General features: G+C 49.1%; 1 protein-coding gene across 1 annotated transcript in view; it reads left to right on the top strand.

The window, feature by feature from the left end:
• Positions 1-10,014: 10,014 nt before the first annotated feature.
• Positions 10,015-23,614, top strand: part of OLFM2 (olfactomedin 2) — a 59,962-nt gene continuing 46,362 nt past the window's right edge. The window contains exon 1 of the mRNA XM_027584768.2: positions 10,015-10,206. Within this exon, the coding sequence (XP_027440569.1) occupies positions 10,141-10,206 (66 nt within the window). The 5' untranslated portion in view covers positions 10,015-10,140. The remainder of the gene's footprint in view (positions 10,207-23,614) is intronic.

Here is a 23,614-nt window from a genome sequence, read left to right as displayed (position 1 = left end):
TGCAATTCCAGGCCCACCTGGTGCAGGTATTTTGGAGGGGAGGAACAATTAATAGTGTAATGAGTACTCTTTAACTAGCTAAAAACTGGTTAAAGTATTAGAATCTCGGCCCTACGAATTAAGGTAATTGACAAAGGTGTAAGGAGGGAATTCTGGGCCTCACGCTCAGCTCTGTGAATTTACCCAGCATCATCGCCAGCACCCAGGCGGCTGCTGGGAAAACCCCCAGCTGATTTGCATATTCAGCGGCCAGAATTAATCACACCACTTGCGCTCCCTGAGCGGTTACGCGGTCTGGGTTCTGAACTGGGGCTGGGGCACGGCAGCCGGTGTGGGAGCCACCTCTGGCTTCACCCATGGCTGTAGGAGGTGGGTGGAGTAGTGAATTTTACGCATACACACAACACCATTGGAGATACTCATGCTCGGTGACATACACCGACCAACGGCGCAGAGAATCAGACCCTCATCTTGTCACATCCCAAACCCACAGGCAGACTCAGAGAGGCCAACCCACATTAAATTTAAATCCCCATTCACCTTCAGCCAGATCCAGACATGCTGACACGCATAGCAGGCCACACACACAGGTGCACACATCCAGTTGTGCCTGGACACACACCAAAGCCGCCCTCACACATACACACAGAGCCATGTCCATAAACCCACACTCAGATGCGCAGCCACACCTGAGATCCCCATTGTCACACCCAGAACCGCTGCATCCTGGGGTCTGCTACATGCCCGGCAGAAAGAGGGACGCACAACCCCACACAGACACCAGCCTCCAACACAAACTGCACGCACAGGCTCAGCTAAACTGATGCCATAGACGTTTCCGAGATCCCCTTCCCCACACCACACATTCATCCATTCATTCAATCAACAAATATTTATTAAGTACCTACTTGTGCCAGGCACTATTAATAGGGTCTGGGGATCCAGCAGGGAAACAAACAAGGATCTCTGCCCTCGTGGAGTTAACACTCAAGTGGGGCTGACAGGCAGTAAGCAAATACATATATGTTGTGTCAAATGGTGCTATGATGAAAAAGAAGGCAAAGAGGAGGACAAGAAGAGGTGTTCTTTGAGACAGGGTGGTCAGGGAAGGCTGCCTGGAGGAGGCATCCTTGGAGCAGAGGCTCATTCAGAGAGAGGGACGGTGTCATGTGACTTCTCACACAGCCAGACCCAGAGACACAGATGACAAGGTACAGGCTCACAAACAGGCACAGGCCATGCAAGCTTACAAGGGCCTGTCCACACGAGAGCACACGTGTGCCCTGCGTCTAGAGTGCCCCGGACACCACAGTTTCCTTTTGAGAGGGTGGGCCTGTACCCTAAGTGGCAATGGGGATACTGGGGAGACGGGGGAAGCTGAGCAGACAGAGGACCAGATTGATCTTGAGAGGCTGTCCTGCCCCTTCCTTGATGCTGGTCTTGTCTTTATACAGGCTTTCCCCTCTCGGTAGATCTTTTTTTTAAAATTAAATTAAATTTAATTTAAAATTAAATTAGGGGCACCTGGGTGGCTCAGTTGTTAAGTGTCTGCCTTCGGCTCAGGTTGTGATACCAGGGTCCTGGGATCGAGCCCCGGATCGGGCTCCCTGCTCCACGGGAGGCCTGCTTCTCCCTCTCCCACTCCCCCTGCTTGTGTTCTCTCTCCCGCTGTCTCTCTCTGTCAAATAAATAAATAGATAAATAAATTTTATTTTTTTATCTTATTTTCATGGTAAAAAACATATAACAAAACTTATTTTTTAAAAATATTTTATTTACTTATTTGACAGAGAGAGAGAGAGAGAGAGCCAGAGAGGGAACACAAGCAGGGGGAGTGGGAGAGGGAGAAGCAGACTCCCCACCGAGCAGGGAGCCCGATGTGGGGCTTGATCCCAAGACCCCGGGATCATGAACCAAGCTGAAGGCAGACGCATAACAAATGAGCCACCCAGGCGCCCCATATAACAAAACTTAGAATCTTAATCATTTTTAAGTGTACACTTCATTGGTGTTAAGTATATTCACATTGCTATACAACAGATCTCTAGAACATTTTTTAAAGATTTTATTTTTTTTATTTTTGAGAGGGAGAGAGAGAGAGAGAGAGAGAGAGAGAGAGAGAGAGAGAGAATGAGTGGGGGAGGGGAAGAGGGAGAAGCAGATTCCCTGCTGAGCAGTTAGCCTGATGCGGGGCTGGATCCCAGTACTCTAGGATCATGGCCTGAGCTGAAGGCAGACACTTAACCAACTGAGCCACCCAGGTGCCCCTCTAGAACTTTAAAAAAAAAAAAAGATTTATGTATTCATTTGAGAGAGAGAGCAGGGGGAGGGGCAGAGAGAGAAGGAGAGAGAGAATCCCAAACAGATTCCCCACTGAGCGAGGCTCGATCCCACAACCCTGAGCTCATGACCTGAGCGGAAATCAAGAGTCCCATGCTTAACTGACTGAGCCACCCAGGTGCCCCTCTCTAGAACTTTTTTTATCTTACAGACTTGTATCTCTGTGCTCAGTAAATAATTCCTCATTCCCCATCCCCCAGCCCCTGGCACCCACCATCTACTTTCTGTCTCTGTGAATTTAACTATTCTAGGGACCTCATATAAGTAGAATTATACAGTATTTGTCTTTTGTGATTGGCTTATTTCACTGAGCATAATGTCCTCAAGGGTCTTCCACTTTGTAGTATGTGTCAGTTTCCCTTCCTTTTCAGGCTGAATGCTATTCCTACCTAGTATGTACACCACATCTTGTTTACCCGTTCACTCATCAATGGACACTTGGGTTTCTTCCAAGTCTTGGCTACTGTGAATAATGCTGCTATGAACATGGGTGTGCAAATATCTCTTGTAGACCCTGCTTTCAATTCTTTTGGACTTATGCTCAGAAGTGGGATTGCTGGATTGGGTACATTTCTTTTTAAACGTTGGTTTGCACGGATCTTAAGTGTTCCGTTTGATGAGTTTTGACAAATGTCTACATACCCTAAACAAGATGTAGACTGTTTCCAGCACCCCAGAAAGTTCCTCATGTCCCTTCCCACGCCCCCTCCAAGACACCACCTCTTCTTGGATACATTTCTAGTGTTACGAAGCCGATGAATGAAATATGGAAGGTGTATGGAGGCGGTGTGGTATCCTGGCTAGAGCCAAGCCATCTGGTCCAGTTTCAGCTCCTCCGCTGGGGTGAGTGTGACCTTCACTGTTGTGAGCCAGTCTCCACAGCTGTGATGGTGGGGTGAATAATAGCACCTAAGCATCAGGTTGTGTGAGTGTTATTATAAAAAATACATATACTGCAGGGGCACCTGGGTGGCTCAGTTGGTTAAATGTCTGACTCTTGGGATTTCAGCTCAGGTCATGATCTCAGGGTCATGAGATCGAGCCCCGCCTTGGGCTCCACATTGGGCATGGAGCCTGCTTGAGATTTTTTCTTTCCCTCTCCCTCTGCTCCCCCCCACTCAGGTGTGTGTGTGTGTGTGTGTGTGTGTGTGCGCGCGCGCGTGCGTGTGTGCACATGCTCTCTCAAAAAAAAAGAAAAAAGAAAAAAAATATAGCAAGAACTTTATAATAAACACATGCCCACCACCCCGCCTAAAAATAAAGCATCATACACACATTTGACACCCCTGTATACATTTCTGCTATAGTTTGCCTTTCCTTTCCCCACTATGGGCAAATGAGTGTGAACTAAAAAAAAATTTTTTTTAATTGCGATAAAATATACCTCACATAAAATTTACCATTTAGCCGTTTTTAAGTGTCTAGTTTGGGGCACTGAGTACATTCGCATTGTTGGGCAACCATGACCAACGTCCATCTCCAGGACTGTGTCATTTTCCCGAACTGAAACTCCATACCCATTAAACATGATTTCCGATTTCTCTCTTCCCTTGAATGTGGGAACTTCTGTCCTCAGAGTATTTCTCCGTGTTTACTGAATCCAGGGGGGCTGTAACCATGGATGATGCACATACTTTGGCAAGTTCTTAAACTATCTCTAACTGGTACAATATTGAACATGTTCTTTTGCAACTTGCTTTGCTAGCTCAGCCAGAGGCGTTTGCAACTTCTCTGTGCAGACACAAGTATTTCTAGTCCTGTCTTTTTAAATGCTTACCTCAGCATAGCTATCTGTTGTACTCATGAAATTTTAGGTGCTTTCCATTTTGTTCCATTCACACATCCTGGCATGTGTCTTTGTGCACATGGATAAATGTCTCTGGGGTGTATGAATACAGACGAATGGAAAGTCAGGGTTATGGGGAAGGCACATCTTCAGCTGTCCTGGGTACAATCTTCATGCTAGTTGGCCAAACTACACCATACCCTTTCCTGCTCTTCCAAGCTTCCAGAACTCCCTGTCGGGCCCCAAGTCTTTCTGTCTGGCGGCTCTGGCCTCACTTGTCAGCATCCCTAAATAGGAGAGCTAACCTGCACTCTGCAGCCTCAGGGACTTTGCATCTGCTCTTCTCTCTGCCCACTGAGCCCTTGCCAGCTCTTACGCAGCTTTTGGTTCTGACTTGCCCTACCCCCAGGCTAGATCAGGGCCCTCCAAACACGCTCAGAGCTCAGAGAACTCTGCCCCTCTGTGCATCCACAAAACTCTCAATTACTTGAGGGCAGAGGCTTTCTTGCTCATAGCCACAAATTCAGGGCAGGCTGGGCCTGAAGCGAGTGCGTTGGCTCTACTTGTGGATGAATGGAGGACACTTGTGTCTACTTTGGGGCTTGAGCCAGCGCTGCCCAGAGACCTGAACTCCAATCCTAGCTCCATCACTTCCTAGCTGTGTGACCTCAGGCAAGTGGCTTAACCTCTCTGAGCCCCTCACTTTCCTCTCCTATGAAATCCTTCCTCAGGCTGCTGCAGGGGTTGAAGTGAGCCCCTGCCAGGTCTGGCTCAGGGTCGACCCTTCTTGGTAGGAGCTGCTGTGATTCTGAGCCAAGTTCCCGGCCTGTAACCTTGATTAGGGTCTCGCTCCTTCCTGGCTTGGCAGGGCTGGGAAGCGATGCTGGGTCTCCTTGTCCCGCCAACTCATCCCTCAATTCCCAGGCCAGTAATGGGAACCACATGTGCTGGATGCAGGCCCGCCCGCCCTCCTTCTCCCCCCTCCTTCCCCCAGAGAGGCCTCCTTAGTCATTCTGTTCACCTCTCCCTTCTCACAACCTCATTCCCACGCTGCCCTGGCCTGGGCTTTGCGTGTCAGAGAGTGTCTGTGGGTCCCTGTGGGTCTCTGTGTGTGTGAGAACTGTATGCCTTGTAACGTGCATCTGTGTGTGTGACTGGGTCTGATTCGCAGGTCTCTGGGTGTTTCTTGTACAAACTGTGTTTTTCTTTCATGTGCTTGGGTAGGAACTGCCTGCCTCTCATGTGTGACTGTCTTGTAGGCTGGTGTATGTGTTCCCGTATGAACTATGTGCTGTTTTACAGATGGCCATACGGAATGCCGTGTTTGCGCTGTTTGTCTTCATGCTGTGCTGATACGTGAACTACGTGTCCACAGTGGGGATCTGTGTGTGCGAGCCGTGTGCCCGGATTGTGGGTTTTGTGCATTTTTTTGTATCGGGGGGTCTGTCTGTGTTGGGTCCACTGTATCGGGCTGTGTGTTGCATGTGCTTTTGTGTGCTGGTTCTGAATAACACCATTCTGTCCCAGTGTGATGTTGTGCCTGGACCACGTATCCTGGTATGGTGTCCCTGGGTGACTGTGTGTCCATGGTGTGTGTGTGTGTGTGTGTGTGTGTGTGTGTGTGTGTGTGTGTGTGTGAAGCCCAGAAGGGAAGGAGTCCCAGGGGTGGCTGCAGTTCTGCAGTGAGAAATGGCCCAGAGGGGGCGCCTGGGTGGCTCAGTTGGTTTAGGCATCTGCCTTCGGCTCAGGTCATGATCCCATGGTCCTGGAATCGAGCCCCGCCTCGGGCTCCTTGCTTAGTGGGGAGCCTGCTTCTCCCTCTCCCTCAACCTGCCATTCCCCCTGCTTTTGCTCTCTCTCTCTGTCAAATAAATAAATAAATAAATAAAATATTTAAAAACAAACAAACAAACAAACAAACAAACAAGAAATGGCCCAGAGAAGGAAAGAATGGGGCTGAACAATGGAGACAGTCTGTGGGGAGCCCCCAGGGTTTAGTGCTGAGCTCAGGAACCTCTTCTGGGACATGGAAGGAGGGCTGAGCTCCATTCTGTGTGAGCACTTGGAAGTGCGGGGTTGGGAGCCCTGGACCTGGAGCGCACTGGAATGATCCCTGTGGAGACACATGGGCTTGGGAGGCTCAGCTCACCTGGGTGGGGCTGATCTTCTCGATGCCATGTGGACACCGTGGGATCTGGCCCAGGTATTCCCCTGCAACCACAGCGTAAAGAGCCTCATGTCTGGATTCAGACACGAGCCAAATTATGGTCTTAGCTCTGCTGTACATCCTCTCTGTGGCCTTCAGCCAGTGTCTTACGCTCTCTGAACCTCAATTTCTCCATCTGAAAAATGGGACAAAGGCAGATGAGGTCAGTGCCTTGCTCACATCCCCTTGGTCCTGACACATTCCTGTGCACACTTCTTCCTGTCTCAGTTCACACATGGCCGGGCCAGAAATGCTGAAGAGTGGGCGCCCCTGGGAACAGCCCTCCCCCAGCGACATGCAGGACCTGGAGAACAAACACCCACCTCCCTCCCCTCAGGTGAGACAACTATGAGGAACAGGTTCTATGCTTTCTCTCAAGGGTCCCTGGCAGGACTGACCCTCAGTTGTCTATGTGGATTTAACGAGAAAGGAAAGATTCACAACAAATAACCCAGTATAATGCTTTGGAGACAAGAAATGGAGAAAGACAGAATCCTGACGATTTAACAGGACCCCTGGGGACGCCTGGGTGGCTCAGTCATTGGGCGTCTGCCTTCGGCTCAGGTCATGATCCTGGAGTCCCGGAATCGAGTCCCGCATCGGGCTCCCTGCTCGGCAGGGAGTCTGCTTCTCCCTCTGACCCTCCCCCCTCTCATGTGCTCTCTCTCTCTCATTCTCTCTCTCAAATAAATAAATAAAATCTAGATTAAAAAAAGAAAAAAAAACAGGACCCCTGGATCCAGCCATGCCTGAAGTCAGTTACCCCTGGATTTTTTTTTCAGTTACGTGAGCTGATATTCTTTTTTTTGTTAAGACAGTTCTATTTTTTTTTCTGCCACTTGCTACCAAAGGACCTCTGAATAATACATAGAGGGATCTGCAAGAGCAAAGGAATGTGTAGACATGCGTGGCATAGATTCATTCACTCATTAAATTCCTTTTGGTCATCTCTGCGTTGGGCCCTGTGCAGAGTATGGGAAAACAAAGGCCTGGATGTGTTTTCCTCTGGCTAGACACAGGAAGGGGTCACAGAAGAGTAAAGCCAAGGGCTGCCCAAGCACCAATTAGGAAAAGCCAATGGTGAGCTGGTGAGAGTTGGCAGGGACCCAATGTTCCTCTGCCCTGCCTCCAGACATTGTGGACAGCAGACTTTGCCCAGCGCCAGCCCCTGAGTCACCTGGTCCATCATTTTCGCTGCACGAGGTCCTTGAGAAGCTGATCTCTCTTCAGTGATGATCCACAATTCTGACCACTACACTAACCACAGAGCAAGGGAGACCTGTGCTCATCACAGCGCTGATGATGGTGCTGACCTTGAAGCTGACAACAGCACAATCAGGACACTGAGTATGACCCCGATCACGGTGTGTGACCTGACCATAATTTTGGCCATAGCACGGCCAGGTCACTGTCCAAAACAAGGTCAGAGTAATGACTACAGCATGACAGGACAGTGATTGTGGCTCTGAGCACATTACAGCCCCAGGAAACTGACCAACACACTGACCACAATACAACCAGGAATGACCCGGGGATGACTGACCACTCTGCTGACCCCAGTAGAACCAGGATCCTGATGGCAGCACAGATCCCAGGTCCATAGGACACTGACCACAGCGTCATCAGGACACAGATTGCTACTGACCACGGCTGTGGTCATGACCACAGCGTAGAATGTATTGGCCAGGGTCCAGTCAGGAAAACAAAGCTCACACCGGGTGGTTCCATAGCAAAGTTTCATATGGGGATTTGGCCCCAGAGATGTTAGTTAAGCTTTAAGAATAAATGGGAGGTGAATTGACTCTAGAGTGAGTAGCCAACCACCATCTTCCCAAGAGCTGATGTAGCTGAAGGAAGAAGTTACCAGAGTCCAGAGCCTGCTACCACCTGGCAGGAGCTGAACCACAGTGGGGACTCCCATCCCAGGGGGGCTGAGACCACAGAGGAGACACAACTGTGCCTGCCAGAGATGCCCAAGGTGGAGAGAGAGGGAGAAACACTCTGGCTTCTCCCCACTCCCCACCCCAACTTCTCCTCAGGCCTCCCATTGGCTGAGTCTAGCCGGATGCAAGGGAGCCTGGGAAATGTAGTTTTCAGGGGCCCCACACCTGAAACAGAGCAGAGCTGGGGAAGGACGGGAAATGGATCTAAGGGCACATTGACCTATGTCAACCACATAACACAGGCCATGCTTGACCATGACAATGACCATCTCAGAGCGCAGAGGGTATTGTTCATGGTCCTGAAACACAGTTCTAATAAGGGCACCACACTGTGATAAACTGACATGGTGAGAGTTGGCAGGGACCCCTTGCTCTCAGTGTTGACCACAGCCCACACTTGGTCAAAAGCTTCTGGTTCATACCAACCAACATAACAACGCTTCCTACTCTACACCTACTGCAGGCTGGGTCAGAGGAGTCAGCAAAGGAACATCCTCCATTTGGGGAGAGGAGGTAGAGGGATGGATGAGATGCCTTCCCTGGTTCAGATTCTGTTCTGTGTCCCACATCCCATGGCAAGTCTTTTCAACTCCACGCCTCACTGGTAATGCTCTCTGGGGACGGAGCGCTGGTTGGGTGCTCCATCTGCTCAAGAGTCAGAAGCTGTCTCCCCACACCTCCATGAGGAAACAGGTTTCCTGAGAGAGGGAAAGTTCTTTGCCTCAAGTTGCATGGCCAAGAAGTGACAGAACCAGGGTCAAACCCAGTTCTATTGGACAACAAGCTCTTTTCTGGCTTGGACAAAACCCTCCATAACCTGTTATCTGCCTGGCATACACTAGGGTCAGGAAAATGCCAGCCCTCCTTCCACCCCCCTGTCGGTTATGTTTTGGCTGATTCCTCTGTAACCCTGACTGGCTTGCTCTCCCCACCTCAAAAAGCCACTGAGGGCTTATGGGCGGGGAAGACGCCTGCGGGGAGGAGGGAGAAGCAGAGAGAGGCCGGAGGCAGAACAAGGACGCCCTTCATATGCAGATGGATCCTCGTTGGAGGCCTTGTTAAATATTTTGATCCCCTCGGGATCTGGTCTCCCGTCTTGGGGCAACGGGAGCGAGAAACGGTCTCAGGTGTGGCGGGGGAGGGCGGACTTTGAGGAAGAGGGGCCTGGAGGTGGGGTGGGAGAGGGAGAGAGAAGACAGGTGTCCCCTTTGGGGGCCAGGCCCACCCAGCTGGCCATCCGCCTCGGTCACTGGTCTCTCGCTCCTCGTTCCAACTCTGTCCCACCCCCTTGTCCCGGCAGTGACCCCCTCCCCTCAACGTCCCATTTCACAAGCTCTGCCTCAGTTTCTCTGTTGATTCTTGAGTTCTTTTAGGAGGGGGCCTCTCAATTTCTCTTCTTCGTTACCAGGTCTTCCTCCTACTCCTCCTGCCCCTTGACCCCCATCCCACCCCATTTTCAACGTGGGAAAGGTGCTGGGAGGGTGAAATTCACCAACACGTGACGGAACCCCCTCCCCCATCTCCGTGACCAGCCCCCAACCCCCATAGGGCCTCGGGGACTGCCGGGCCTGGTCCCCAGCTCGCCTCCCCCGTGCCAGCACCTCCCCCTTCCCCGCCCCCAGACCCAAGCCGGCTCTGGGCCCGCAGACGAGCTGGGGGCGGGGCGGGGGGCGGAGCCCGCAACAAAGACTGGGAGCGCGCGACGGGGGCGGGGCTGGGGCGGAATCCCAGCCGCCTGCGAGGCGGGGGAGGCGGCGGCGAGGGTCGCCCCAGCTGGGCGGGCGGAGTCGCGCAAGGTGGCGGTCCCCGCGTCCAGGCGCCGCTAGGGCGGGCGGGGGGACGGGACGCCGGGCCGGGGGCGCGTCATGTGGCCGCTCACGGTCCCGCCGCCGCTGCCGCTGCTGCTGCTGTGTTCAGGCCTCGCCGGACAGGTAGGGGCCCGGCGGGCAGGTGCAGGCTCAAGGGGCTCGAGGAGGGGAGAGGGTCTTAGAGGGTCCCGACAGAAACGTCATTTGGGGTTCCATAAGACCCTCGGGGCTGAGGGGCGGGGGTCGCAGTGGGGGAGGGGCTGGGATGTCCACCCTGGCTTTGGGGAAAGGAAAAGGGGGCTTCACATCCAGCCCCGAGATGAGATGGTTTGGGGGACAGTCTGACCCCAGCTTCGGGGTTCTCAACCTCTCGATAACTCGGAGCCCACACCCGCCATCTCACTGAACCTGAGTGGGGTTGCGGGGGCAACTTCAGGGGGCCTTGGGGTGTTGCTGACCCTTCATTCCCCCCATTATGGGAGGAGATGCCCAAATTTTGCAGCCACCCCCCCCCCCCGCTCCTCACCTGCACCCCCAGTGTGGGGAAGGGGGCGGGACTCACGTGTGAGTGACTGATGGGGACGTGTGTGAGGTGCTGGGGAGGGGTGCTAGGTACATGTGTGTGTCACGGCTGGGTGTGACTGAGAGTTTGTGTGCCTGGCTGTGCATGAGTTGGGGTGTGATGGGAGAGGGTGTTTGTACATGAGGGAGAGAGAGTCTGTGTGTGACAGTGGGAGGCTGTGGCTGGAGGGTTGATGTGACAGTGTGAGGCTTGTGAGACTGCCCCCTGGAGTTGTGTGTCTGTGTGACTAGTGGTGTGACAGCGAGTGAGGATTGTGTTAATCCTGGCGGTATTTGGGCAACTGAAGCTGTGTGTGAAGGTCCGTGTATAAAGATCTCTGTGTATCCCCACGATTCTGTTCATCTGCCTGGGTGTTGTACAAGATGTGTGTGACCAGGTGTATGGCTGTGTGAGAATTTGGGGTGACCGTGTGCTATTCTGTGCCTTTGAGTAAATCACCCTAAAAGGGAGGGTGAAGAGCAGGAGCTGTGTGTGCAAACGTGTACATCCGTGCATCTCTGTGTGTGTGTATGTGTGTGTTGGTGCCTTGTGTGTCCCGTTCATGCTTTCACAGAAAAAAGTTGTCCTCCTCATAGCACCCCATCTCTTGGGCAGGCTTGGGGGACCTTGCAAAATGGGGGTGGGTTGTCCCAGTTTTCTTCAGCTGTTGGGTAACCTCTTTCCTCCTCCATCTTGGAGGCGGGAGGCCCCTCAAGTTCTCAGATCTGTAGGAGCTTAGAGGGAAGCCGGAATCTAAAATAATAATTATAATACAGCTAACTTTTATTAAGTACTTATTATGTGCTGGGCACTGTTTCGAGCACCCAGCATGAAAGAAGGCATTTAACCCCCCTGACACCTACTAGTGGGCGTTATTGTTACCTTCGTTTTGCAGAGGAAGAACGGGCGGCACAGAAAAGTTAAGTCATTTGTCAAGCTGAGACAGCTCAGGAGTGGCAAAGGGGGGATTGAACAAAGGCAGTCCAGTGCCTGAGCCCACACATTTACCTTCTTGTTAAATCATCCACTCCATGGGTGTGGACAGTGCCTGTGCAGAAACTCAAAAGAGTTTTTTAGGTAGAAGCTCAGAGGAAAAACAGTCCTGGCACCTTCTCTTTCCTGGTAAGAGAAGAAAGGAATCAGACCCTTATGCCCACCCCAGGGGGCGATGGGAGGGCTGGAGGTCAGACTTTCAATAGGATCTCCAAGGCCATAGGGAGAGGTCGTGGGGTCCCATCCCTCACTTCTTGGTTTCCCATCTCAGGACCCACATCCTGGCTGGGAAGGGAAGTGTGATCAGTGCCTGGCATCAGGCCGCTCACAGTAGATGCTCAATTGAGATCAGCCAGAGAGAAGTAGAGACCAAAAGAGGCAGAAGGTTGAGAGAACGCTGGCAAAAAATGAACCAGGAGTGAAGGTGAATTTGGTATCCAAGAAGGACCCTTGGGAATCACCACCTCGGGATTCTCCTCCACCCCTGCTAGCCTCTGGGAAAGTCTAGATTTCTTGACCTGTTGCCAAGATTGGCTAGTGGTGCAGGAGAGTGCAGTGAAAGGTGCTTTTGGGGGTGAATTTACGGACCCCTGGACGCAGAGGGAGTTGCTTGGGTGCGGGGCCAAGCTGGACGGCTTGGGGGCGGGATTAAACTGGGCTGGGAAGGCGGGGGTAAACGGTGGATGGGGCGGGGCTAAACTGGGGTAATCTGTTGGGGCTGGTGGGGTCCTGCAACTAGCTGCAGTGCCTCCAGGCGGCCACCATGGGCACTACAGCGTCATAAACTGGTCTCAGCCCCTAGCTGTCCACCCAGCCTGGCGCCTCAGAGAAGGAAAGGCTCTGAAGAGTGAATGCTCTTTTCCCTGTCCACCCCCCATCTCTTCCCTAGAGCCCCCTTCTCAGTCCCTGATGGGTCCTGGGCTCCACCAGGGGTCCTTGCTAGAAATCCTTCATTTGTCCATTCCATCAACAGATGCGATTAAGCACTGGGGAGACAGCCATGAATCAAGTTATCAAATCCCTGCCCTCCTGGAGCTGATCCTCTGGCGCGAGAGACAGGCAAGAACTGAATAAATATGTAACACAGTGTCAACAACAAAACGAATATATAATACAATGCAAGTGGCATGAAGAATAAAAAACGGGATTAAAGAGGGATAGTGGTGGCGTGGGCGGCCATTTTAATGGTTGTGGTCAGAGATGGTGTCTTTAAGGAGGTGGTATTTGAGGTCACCCCTGAAGGAGGTCAGAGAAGATGCCTTCCGAGGATCCAGGGGAAGACCATTCAAGGCAGAGGGAATAGCAAGTGCAAAGGCCCTGGGGTGAGAACATCTTGGTATGTTTGAGGAGCGACAAGGAGACTGGTGTGTCTGGAGAGGAGTGAGGGGAGGGGAGGTTGCTGGGAGATGAGGCCAGGGAAGACAGGAGGGGCCGGACCAAGTGAGAACGTGTGGGCTATAGACAGGAGTTTGGATTTGACTCTGAGAACAGGGAGTAGCGCCTGTCAGAGGAGTCATCCATCACCCATCCATCCAGGGTCTGTATCAGATGTTCTGAGTCTGGCCTGTGAATGCCTTGGAGACTACCAGATAGCTTTCCCGGTGGGAAAGATGCCCACTTCCTGACTACTGGGAGGTCCTCCCTAAGATCTAGCTATAGATCTGGACTGGCCACTCTCTGGATTTGAAGTCCTCTCTTCCCTGGGGTCCCACAGGATGGGAGGGGAGGAGTAGTTCAATTTGTACTGCATACCCCAGGGCCTTTGCACTTGCCATTTCCTCTGCCTGGGACATTGTTCCCTCCTTCTACTACAGTGACACCTCCTCTAAGAGACCCACCCTGACCAACCATCTAAAATGACCTCCCTACGGCCACTCTCTGAGCTCTTACTCTGTTATTTTTCTTCATAGCCTGTCACTCCTTCTCCACAATTTGTTTATTCATTTGTCTGTCTCCCCCTAGAGTGGCAGCTCATCAGGGTCCAGTGGACTTTGTTGTATCTCCAGTGCCTGCAACAGAGCCAGGCACCCAGTAGGAGCTCAACAAGCATCTGTTAAAATAAAAACTTTAATGAATGGATGAATCTCCCTCCTCCTCCCACAGAGTCTCTTTCTTTCTCAAACAGTGGGACTCTTGTACCAAAGGAGGAGTGAAGGAACAGCTGTCCCCTTGGGCCATCCCCTACCCATTTCAAGTCAACCTCCGCTCTTGGATTGGAGGCATCAGGAAAACCCATCTTCCTCATCTGTGCCCCAATTCCATTATAGGGCACCACTATTTGGGGTTAACATCCTGTTCTCCTGGGCTCCTTTAGAAAATGTAAATGTCCCAGGTGGAGGGAAGTAAAAGGAAGTCTTGAGGACACTCAGATAAGTGAATGGGACATTTTCTTCCTGGGGAAGCGGTGGGGGTGGGGTGGGGTGGGGTCAAACCCGGCCTCAAGATGAAAGAGCTGGGGTGACACCTAGTGGTAAAATGAGGTTTGTGCAGAGATTGCGTGTGTCCGCATGGCTCTGCTGAAGGTGTGCAGGCAGAAAGTGTGTCAATGCTTTGGGCCAGGGTGGGGCAACTGAGGCACTAGCCTCAGATACAAAATTGAAGGGATGCCCCCCAAAAAAGTCAGAGACCAAGATAAATAATATTTTAACAAAATCAAAATTAATGCAAAAAAAATCAGTGATACAAAATATCAAAACTTTAAATAAACACCGGAACTCATTCTGCACTTGAATGACTCATGTCACTTGCCTTGTGACCCCTGGCCCTACAAGAATTCATCTGTAGTGTCCTTGGGGCTGTATGTTTCAGAACCACGTACTTGGCATTGACCGAGCGGGGCACAGGGACGTGTGTGCGCCATAATCACGTCCTGTGGGTATGTGTCCACAGTGACTCTTTTCATATGGCTTGGCCACATGCCTGTTGGATGGGTTTCTCATGAGCCTGGCAACTGGTGTGGGCAATGACTTTTGTCCCCAGAACTCAGTGTCAGTGCCCGGGAAGCAGTAACTTGCTGTTTTCACTTATTCTTGCACTCATGTGTTCATTTAGAAAGCGCTCATTGAGAGTCTTCTGCATTTTGAGCCTCCCAGCAGACACCAAGGTCTGCGTGACAGTGTGAGCTCTTAAGGGGTGGGATGGAAGATTTAACTCCTCCGAAGCTGAGTTTGGCTGTGCTGGGAAGAAGGGTTTGTGACAGGAGTGGGAGAGCTTGTCCCACTTTTCGAGAACTCTTGTCTGAGAACACCGATATGTCTTCATGCTGAGTGGAAGGCTGGTGCATCTCACAGCTTCACCCACCCAGGGCTCAGCCACAAACCAAGGAGAAACCAGGAAGAAGAGAGAGGAGTCAGAACAGAGTCCATGAAGTCTGTGTACGGAAGCTTATTTGTGTTGCTTCTGGGAGCCCCAGTAGGCTCTCTCGGGGCCTGTTTACTCTCACTTTACACATAGTTCTGGCTGTCCTGGACAGCTCGCATCTCAGCCCTGCTTAGCAGACAGAAGACAGGGAGTCACAGCTGGAGAAGAAAGAAACCAAAAGGCAAAGTCAGTTGAAGCCACTGGATGAAATGGTAAATAGCTCCTCACCTTTTCTTTTTTTTTTTTTTTTAAAGATTTTATTTATTTGACACAGAGAGAGACACAGCGAGAGAGAGAGAACACAAGCAGGGGAAGCGGGAGAGGGAGAAGCAGGCTCCCTGTGGAGCAGGGAGCCCAATGCGGGGCTCGATCCCAGGACCCTGGGATCATGACCTGAGCCGAAGGCAGATGCTTAACAACTGAGCCACCCAGGCACCCCCACTCCTCACCTTTTCGACCCTGAGAAAGTCCTAGTTGTTCTCAAGAAAAATACATGGTGAACACCCATGATAAACCAGATTCTTTCTCTTCCTAATGTCTCTGGTCATTTCTGTGTGAAAGACACCAAGTGAGCACATACAAGCATGTGGCACAGCCCACCGTGGAGGAGTTCTCAGGACTAAGTAAGGGTGTGTGTGTGTGTGTGTAAATAGAAGACTTCAAAATTGTGGCAAAATATATACAACATAAAATTTACCATCTTAGCTATTTTTATTTTTTTTATTTTTTTTTATTTTTAAAGATTTTATTTATTTGAGAGAGAGAGAGAATGAGAGATAGAGAGCACAAGAGGGAAGAGGGTCAGAGGGAGAAGCAGACTCCCCGCTGAGCAGGGAGCCCAATGCGGGACTCGATCCCGGGACTCCAGGACCATGACCCGAGCCGAAGGCAGTCGCTCAACCAACTGAGCCACCCAGGCGCCCTACCATCTTAGCTATTTTTAAATGTACAATTCTCGGGGGCGCCTGGGTGGCTCAGTTGGTTAAACAGCTGCCTTCAGCTCTGGTCACGATCCCAGGGTCCTGGGATCGAGTCCCACATTGGGCCCCCGGCTCAGTGGGGTGTCTTTCTCCCTCTGCCGTTCCCCCTGCTTTTGCTTGCTCTCCCCTGCCCCCGTTTCAAATAAATACATTAAATCTTTAAAAAAAATAAAAAAATAAAATGTACAATTCTCTAGTGTTAAGTACATTCACATAGTTGTGCGACTATCACCACTCTGTTCATCTTGCAAAACTGAACTTCCGCCTATTAAACAACTCCGCATCCCCTTCTCTCCCAGCCCCCCTGAACCCCCTTCTACTTTCTGTCTCTATGCATTTGATTACTCTAGGTACTTCATATAAGTGGAATCATGCAGTATTTGTCTTTTTGTGACTGGCTTATTTCACCCAGTATCATGTCCTCAATGCTCATCCCATGTCATGGCAGGAGTCAGCACCTCCCTCCTTTTATTTTTATTTGTTTATTTGAGAGAGAGAGAGAGAGAGAGCACAAGCAAGGAAGAGAGGCAGAAGGAGAAGCAGGCTCCCCGCTGAGCAGGCAGCCTGATGTGGGGGCTCCATCCCAGGACCCTGGGATCATGACCTGAGCTGAAGGCAGACGCTTAATTGACTGAGCCACCCAGGCGTCCCCATCACTTCCCTCCTTTTTAAGGCTTCACACGATTCCATTGTGTGGATGCAACACATTTGGTTTATCCATTCATCCTTCAGTGGACATTTGGGTTGCTTCCACCTTTTGGCTATTGTGAATGATGCCGCTGTGAACGTGAGGTGTGAATATCTCTTTGAGACCTTGCTTCTAACTCTTTTGGGCATATGCCCGGAAGAGGGATTGCCGCCATATTGTTTTCCACAGTGGCCGCACCATGTTACATTCCACCAACAGTGCCCATGGGCTCCACGTTCTCTAATCCTCGGCGGCATTGTTGTTACTACTTGACTTTTTGACTTTAGCCCATGGGTGTGATGTGATCTCATTGTGGTTTTGATTTGCACTTCATGAAGAGTTTGTGATGTTGGGCTTTTTATGTGTTTATTGTTGTTTGTATATCTTCTTTAGAGAAATGTCAAGTCTTTTGTCCACTTTAAAATCAGGTTGGTTTTCTGTTGTTTAAGTAAAAGGTGAGAGAGTGAGGGGGAGGAGGGGGAGAGGGAGAGGGAGAGGGAGAGTCTTAAGCAGGCTCCGCGCTGAGCATGGACGTGGGGCTTGATCTCATCAGCCTGAGATCATGACCTGAGCCGAAATCAAGAATTGGACACTTAACCTACTGAGCCACCCAAGCGCCCCTAAGTAAAAGATTTTAAAGCCAGGAATGAGACCTGGTTGGATTTGAGTGAGGGCCAGAGCCTCTGGCTATAACCTGGAAAACACTGGAGTTGGGCGAGTGAAGGCATAAAGACAGGATTACCTCGGGAGTTGGCAAGGCCTGAGGCAAATTGGTGGCAGCCAGAGGCCTAGCAGGACTAACATTTGGGGAATGGAGGGAGTGAATCTCTCGTTGTCTGGGATCCTTAACAAGGACAACTGTCTCCTTCCCAACCTTCTCCTGGAATTCTGAACCAGGCAGGAAAGCAGAGATGACAGGAGGAGCGTGGGGCTCCCAGACTTTCAGGGAGACAAAAGCGAGACATGTTTGAACACCATTTCCAAACACTTGCTGTCACCAAGCAAAATGCTGAAAGCACAGGCTAGAAGATTAATGCCATTTGTGTTCTGAGGCGTGCAAAGCTCTGTGTGTATGGACATGAATTCATGCCTTATGTGTGAATGAAAGAGGTCACAGATCTTCTTGCAAAGGACACTTAGTTTCTCTTGGTTTGTGTTTTTTGTTTTCTTTTGGGTTTGTGTTTCTTAGCTTTTCTACCGGCAAGTTCCATCATTTTTACCTGCTGCACATGAAACAGGGAAGGAGCTTATACCTGAATTCATATAGCTGAGTAAATTTTCTTCTTGACGTAAAACATACCTACCGAGAAGTGCGCAGATTATAAAGGTGCAGCTCAATAAATTGTCTTGAAGTGACATGGTGTAACCAGCACCAGGTAAAGAAACAAAACTTTTCAAATATCCAGAAGCCCCCCTCATGCTTCTTCGAGCCACCTGCTCCGCAAGAGTTACCACTAAGCTAACGTCTGTCTCTCACTATGTACGGGTTTGGCCAGCTTTGTAACTTAATGAAGTCATGAGGTATGTAGTTGTGGGGGCCTCGCTGGTCTCACTTAACATTATGTTTGTAAGATGCCGCCATATTACTGTTGTGTGGTCCTTGCCTGTTTTCATCACTTTATGGCATTCCATTGTGTGACTATACCATGAAATATTTGTTCTGTTGTTTCTGGGCATTTGGGCTGGTGAAGTTTGCGGCTGACCTAAACAGTGCTAATATAAATATTCTGACACTCTGTCTTCAGTAGATGCTTGTCACATTTCTGTTGGGTATTAGCGGAATCCTGATTCATGGCATTGGATCATAGCTGGGTTAGATTTCTGCAGGCCTCTGGTCACATTTTTGTTGACCAAACAAGATGCCACCTAGTTTTATGTATGTTTCTGCTTAAAAAACACATTATTTAATATGTATTGTTGGTTGGTTAACATCAAACTCATGGCCAAAGACATTATAACTCATGCCTGAATGAAGCTTATTGACAAGATGTATTTTCTCCAAAGACATGTCACAGCCTGCTTGTACTTCGAAACACTACACAGCAGTTAGCACCGTGCTTGGGGGCCACTTAAAATAGTGAAATCACTAATAAAAAGCACACCAAATAAAAGTGAAAACCTTGGCACCAAATAACCAATGAAAAAGATGCTTGTTTACAGTTATAAGAGCTGAAACAAGAAGGCAGAATATGGTTGTGTTGGACCTCAGTTGGGAATCTGCGGGTTGGTGACTCCATTCTTTTTTTTTTTCTGCCACTGCATGCATGTCCATGAATGACCACAAAAGCCCCATGAATATTGATTTTGGGGTTACAAATAAATCATAGTGAGTTGGTGAGTTTGCCAATATGGAATCTGCAAATAATGAGACTCCACTGTATGTACCAAGGAGCAGAATTGCTGAGTTGTAGGGGAGGAATATATTGAGCTTTAGGAGATGCTGCCAGTCTTCCAAAGTCTCAAAGACTATTCCGTTTTTCCATTTACTCCTCCACCGGTAGTATTTGAGCATTCCAGCTGCTCCGCATCGTGACCAGCCTGTTGGTGTCTTTCCTTTTTCCTTTAGATAGTCCAGTGGGTGTGCAGTGGTAGCGTGTTTTGGATTTAATTTACATTTCCTGATGATTAATATTACATACCTTTTCACATGTTTATTGACACTTAGTGTTCCATTTTGTGAAATGCTCTATTCCGCTACCTGCCTTTTTCTTACTGATTTATAGGGATGTATGTGTGCCTGTGTATCCAGATTTTACATCTGTATCTATCTATACAGATTTCATATAGATTAAATAAGGTATGAGTTCTCTGTTGGACATAAAGATTGCAAGTATCTTCTCCCACTCTGTGGCTTGTCTTTTCATTCTCTTAATGGAGTCTTTGATCAATAGACCTTCTTAATTTTAATGTAGTTCAAATAATATTTTTCCCCTTTTAAGGTTAGTGCTTGTTAGGGTCCAGTTCTAGAAATCTTTGCCTACCCTCAGAGTAATGAAGATGTTCTTCTATATTTTCTTCTAAAAGATTTATTGTTTACCTTTCATATTTAGATGTACAACATTTATTGTTTACCTTTCATATTTAGATGTACAACATTTATTGTTTACCTTTCATATTTAGATGTACAATCCATCTGGAATTGATTTTTGCATAGGATATGAGGTAGGGATCAACATTTATTCTTTCCCCTGTGAATAGACCCAGTTGACCAAGCACCATGTAGACTCTGGAGCCTGACCGTCTGGGATCATATCCTGGGGGCCTTCGGGAAATTTCTTAGCATCTCTGTGCCTCTGTTTCCTCATTTTTAAAAATGGGAATTGTAATCCTATCTACTTCTACTCAGTGATAGTCTGAGGGTTAAGTGAGTTATTATAAGTACATTGCTGCTAATGATACCTACCATGGGATAGATACTCAGTAAACCTTAGCAACCATGGTTATTATTTCTGACAGTTGTCAACTTTTTCCCTCCGGAGAATTTTCAGGTCAGGGAAAAACCGTTTCTTTCCATGGCTCCTGGTCCTGGCGCATTCAGGTTGCTCTAACAGAATACCATGGACTGAGTGGCTCATAAACAACAGACATGTATATCTCACAGTTCTGGAGGCTGGGAAGTCCAAGATCAGAGTGCTGGCAAATTGGGTGTTTTCTCACTGTTTTCTTATATGGTGGAAGGGAGACAGAGCTCTTCGAGCTCTCTTTTATAAGGACACTAACCCATTCATGAGGGTGGAGCCACCCTCATGACTCAATCATCTCCCAAAGGCCTCATCTCCAAATACCATCACACTGGGGATTAGGTTTCAACATAGGAATTGGGGGGGTGCGGTACACAAACATTCAACCTAAGGCACTTCCCAACACAATGGTTAGAGTGATGATGGTGATGGGAAAGAAGGGAAACTTGTTTGGGGCACCTGGCTGGCTCAGTTGGAGGAGCGTGAGACTCTTGATCTCAGGGTTGTGAGTTTGAGCCCCACATTGGGTGTAGGGATGACTTAAATAAATAAATATTAGGGGCACCTGGGTGGTGCAGTTGGTTGAGTCTGACTCTTGGTTTTGGCTCAGGTCGTGATCTCAGGGTTGTGAGTCTACTTAAGACTGTCCCTCCTCCCCTACCTCCTCTCTAAAATAAATAAATAAATCTTAAAAATATATACGTATATATGAAAGAAGGGATACTTTCTGTAGACATTTCTGCATCAAGATCAGTGGGCATTGGTGCTGGTTTGGATGGAGTAGGGAAGGAGAAGGAAGGGTAAGGGGAGCACAATCTGTAGTTCCTAACTGAGGGTACATCTGGGCCAGGACCAGGGGGAGGCAAGCAAGGAAACTGGGGGAACACAAAATCATTCTCACATCAATCAGTTCATTGCAGGGCACCTCAGGGGAGGGGGCTTGAAGGGAAAATTTAAGAATGCCCCCCCTTAACAGTTTTGTTGAGGTATAATTTACATGCCATAAGAGTGCCTGGGTGGCTCAGTTGGTTGGGCAACTGCCTTCGGCTCAGGTCATGATCCTGGAGTCCCGGGATCGAGTCCCGCTTCGGGCTCCCTGCTTGGCGGGGAGTCTGCTTCTCCCTCTCCCGCTGCCCTCTCTTGTGCTCTCTCTCTCTCTCTCAAATAAATAAATAAAATCTTAAAAAAATTTACATGCCATAAAATCTACCTGTTTAAGTGTGCAATTCAGTGACTTTTTAGTAAATTTACAGAGTTGTGCAAACATCACCCCAATCCAGTTTTAGCACATTTCCATCACCCCCAGAAGATCCCTCGTGCCTGTTTGCAGTCTATCTCCACACGCACCCTCAGTTCCAGGCAATCACTAATCTAATTTCTGTCTCTATTGGTTTGCCTTTTCTGGACATTTTGTGTAGATGGAATCATACAAAATGTGGCCTTTTTAAAAAGTTTATTTGAGAGAGAGAGAGGGCAGGAGCTGGGGGAGGGGCAGAGGGCGAGGGAGAGGGAGAAGCAGACTCCCCCCTGAGCAGGGAGCCCAACATGGGGCTCAAAGCCAGGACCCTGGGATCACAACCTGAGCTGAAGGCAGATGTTTAAGTGACTGAGCACCCAGGTGCCCCAAAATGTGGCCTTTTGTATCTGGTTTCTTTCACTTAGCAAAATATTCTCAAGGTTCATTCATGTTGTAGCATATATCTACAGTTTATTCCTTTTTATTGTTGAATAACATTCTCTTGTATGGATGTACCACAATTTGTTTAACCATTTGCTAGTTGATGGGCATTTGGATGGTTTCATTCATGATGAAAAATTTTGACTTGAATATTCACATACAAGTCTTGCAGTGGACATATTTATCTCGGGTAGATGGAACTGTTGGGTCTTATGGTAAGTTTCTGTTTAACTTTTTTTTAAAAGATTTTATTTATTTATTTATTTATGTATTTATTTTAGAGAGAGAGTGAGAGTAGGGGGACAGTGAGGGAGGAGGAAGAGGGAAAGAGGGAAAGAATCTCAGGCAGACTCCATGCTGAGTATGAAGCCCAACACAGGGCTGTATCTCATGACCCTGAGATCATGACTTGAGCCAAAACCAAGAGTCAAATGCTCAACCAACTGAGCCACCCAGGTGCCCCTGTTTAACTTTTTAAGAAAGGGCTAAGTTGTTTCTCAAAGTGGTTGCAACATTTTTTATTCCTACTAGCAATAGGTTCCCATTTCTCTACATCATCACCAGCACTGCCTGTCTTTCTGATTGAGGTTGTTCTGGTGGGCGTCATGTGCTGTGAGTCCTGGGAAACACAAGTGGGAATGTCCAAGAAGCAGATAGGCATAGGGGTCTGAACTCCAGCTGGAGATCTGAGCTGTAGATATACCTTTGGGAACCTCAGCTGTAGATTCATTTAGTCACTTAATCGACAACATTTTTTGAATACCTACTATGTGCCAAGCACTAAGTTCTAAGCCCTGGGGTTTCAGCTGTGAAAAATATAGCCAGGTAGGTACCCTTGTGAAATTGAAAGTCTAGTGGAGGAGACAGACCATAAACAAATAAAAGTAATGTCAGTCACATAGGGATAAATGCTGTTCGAGAAAATAGAGCAGAGTGAGGGACAGAGAGTGGTGGGGGCTGGTATCATCAAGGAAGTGGCCAGGGAAGGTCCTTCAGACATGATGGCCATATCACTCAGAGTTCAGTTAGGGAAACAAACCACTCTAGGTGTTTCAGAGAGGGAGTTTCATACAGGGAATTGGTTAAGCATAAGATGCAAGACTTGAGAAGCCAAACTGATGGGATGATCAGGGAATCCAGCAATAAACCACAGTATAAAGCTGCTTGAGGGACCTGACAAATGCGTGTTGTGACAAAGAGGGGGCTCTTGTGTGGGAGCTGGGACCATGGAGGGGATGTAGCTACCATCTGAATGCATCACAACCCCAAGCAGAAAGAGCGGGGAGAAATACCCTGGCTTCTCCCTTCCTTCCCACCCTCCAGTCTCCTTCCAGTGCCTCCCATTGGATAAGCCTAACAGGATGCCAGTGTGTAAGGGAACCTGGGAAATGTAGTTTTCTGGAGAAAGGTAGGGCATGCCTCTGACCTACACAGTGATGAAGCAGAGATATAAGTGAAGTAAAAGAACAGCTATATGTGTATCTGTGGTAATAGTTCTGGGGGGGGGGGGGCGCCCACGTGGCTCAGTCGGTTAAGCGTCCAGCTCTTGATTTCGGCTCAGGTCATGATCACAGGGTCCTGGGATGCAGCCCTGTGTCAGGCTCCAAGTTCAGTGGGGAGTCTGCTTGAGGATTCTCTCTCTCTCCCGCTGCCTCTCCCCCCACTCGCATGTGCGTGCTCTCTCTCAGATAAATTAATACATCTTTAAAAAAAAAGTGTTATGGGTAGAGTGGACAGCAATGCACAGCAAGTACAAAGGTCCTGAGGTGGGAATGTGCCAGACAGAACCAAAACCTTGGGAGTGGGTGT

The sequence above is a fragment of the Zalophus californianus genome, chromosome 1, assembly GCF_009762305.2.
Source record: "Zalophus californianus isolate mZalCal1 chromosome 1, mZalCal1.pri.v2, whole genome shotgun sequence".
NCBI lineage: Eukaryota > Metazoa > Chordata > Mammalia > Carnivora > Otariidae > Zalophus > Zalophus californianus.
The sequence above is the reverse complement of the archived record's forward strand: the minus strand, read 5'-3'. Positions and strand labels throughout refer to the sequence as shown.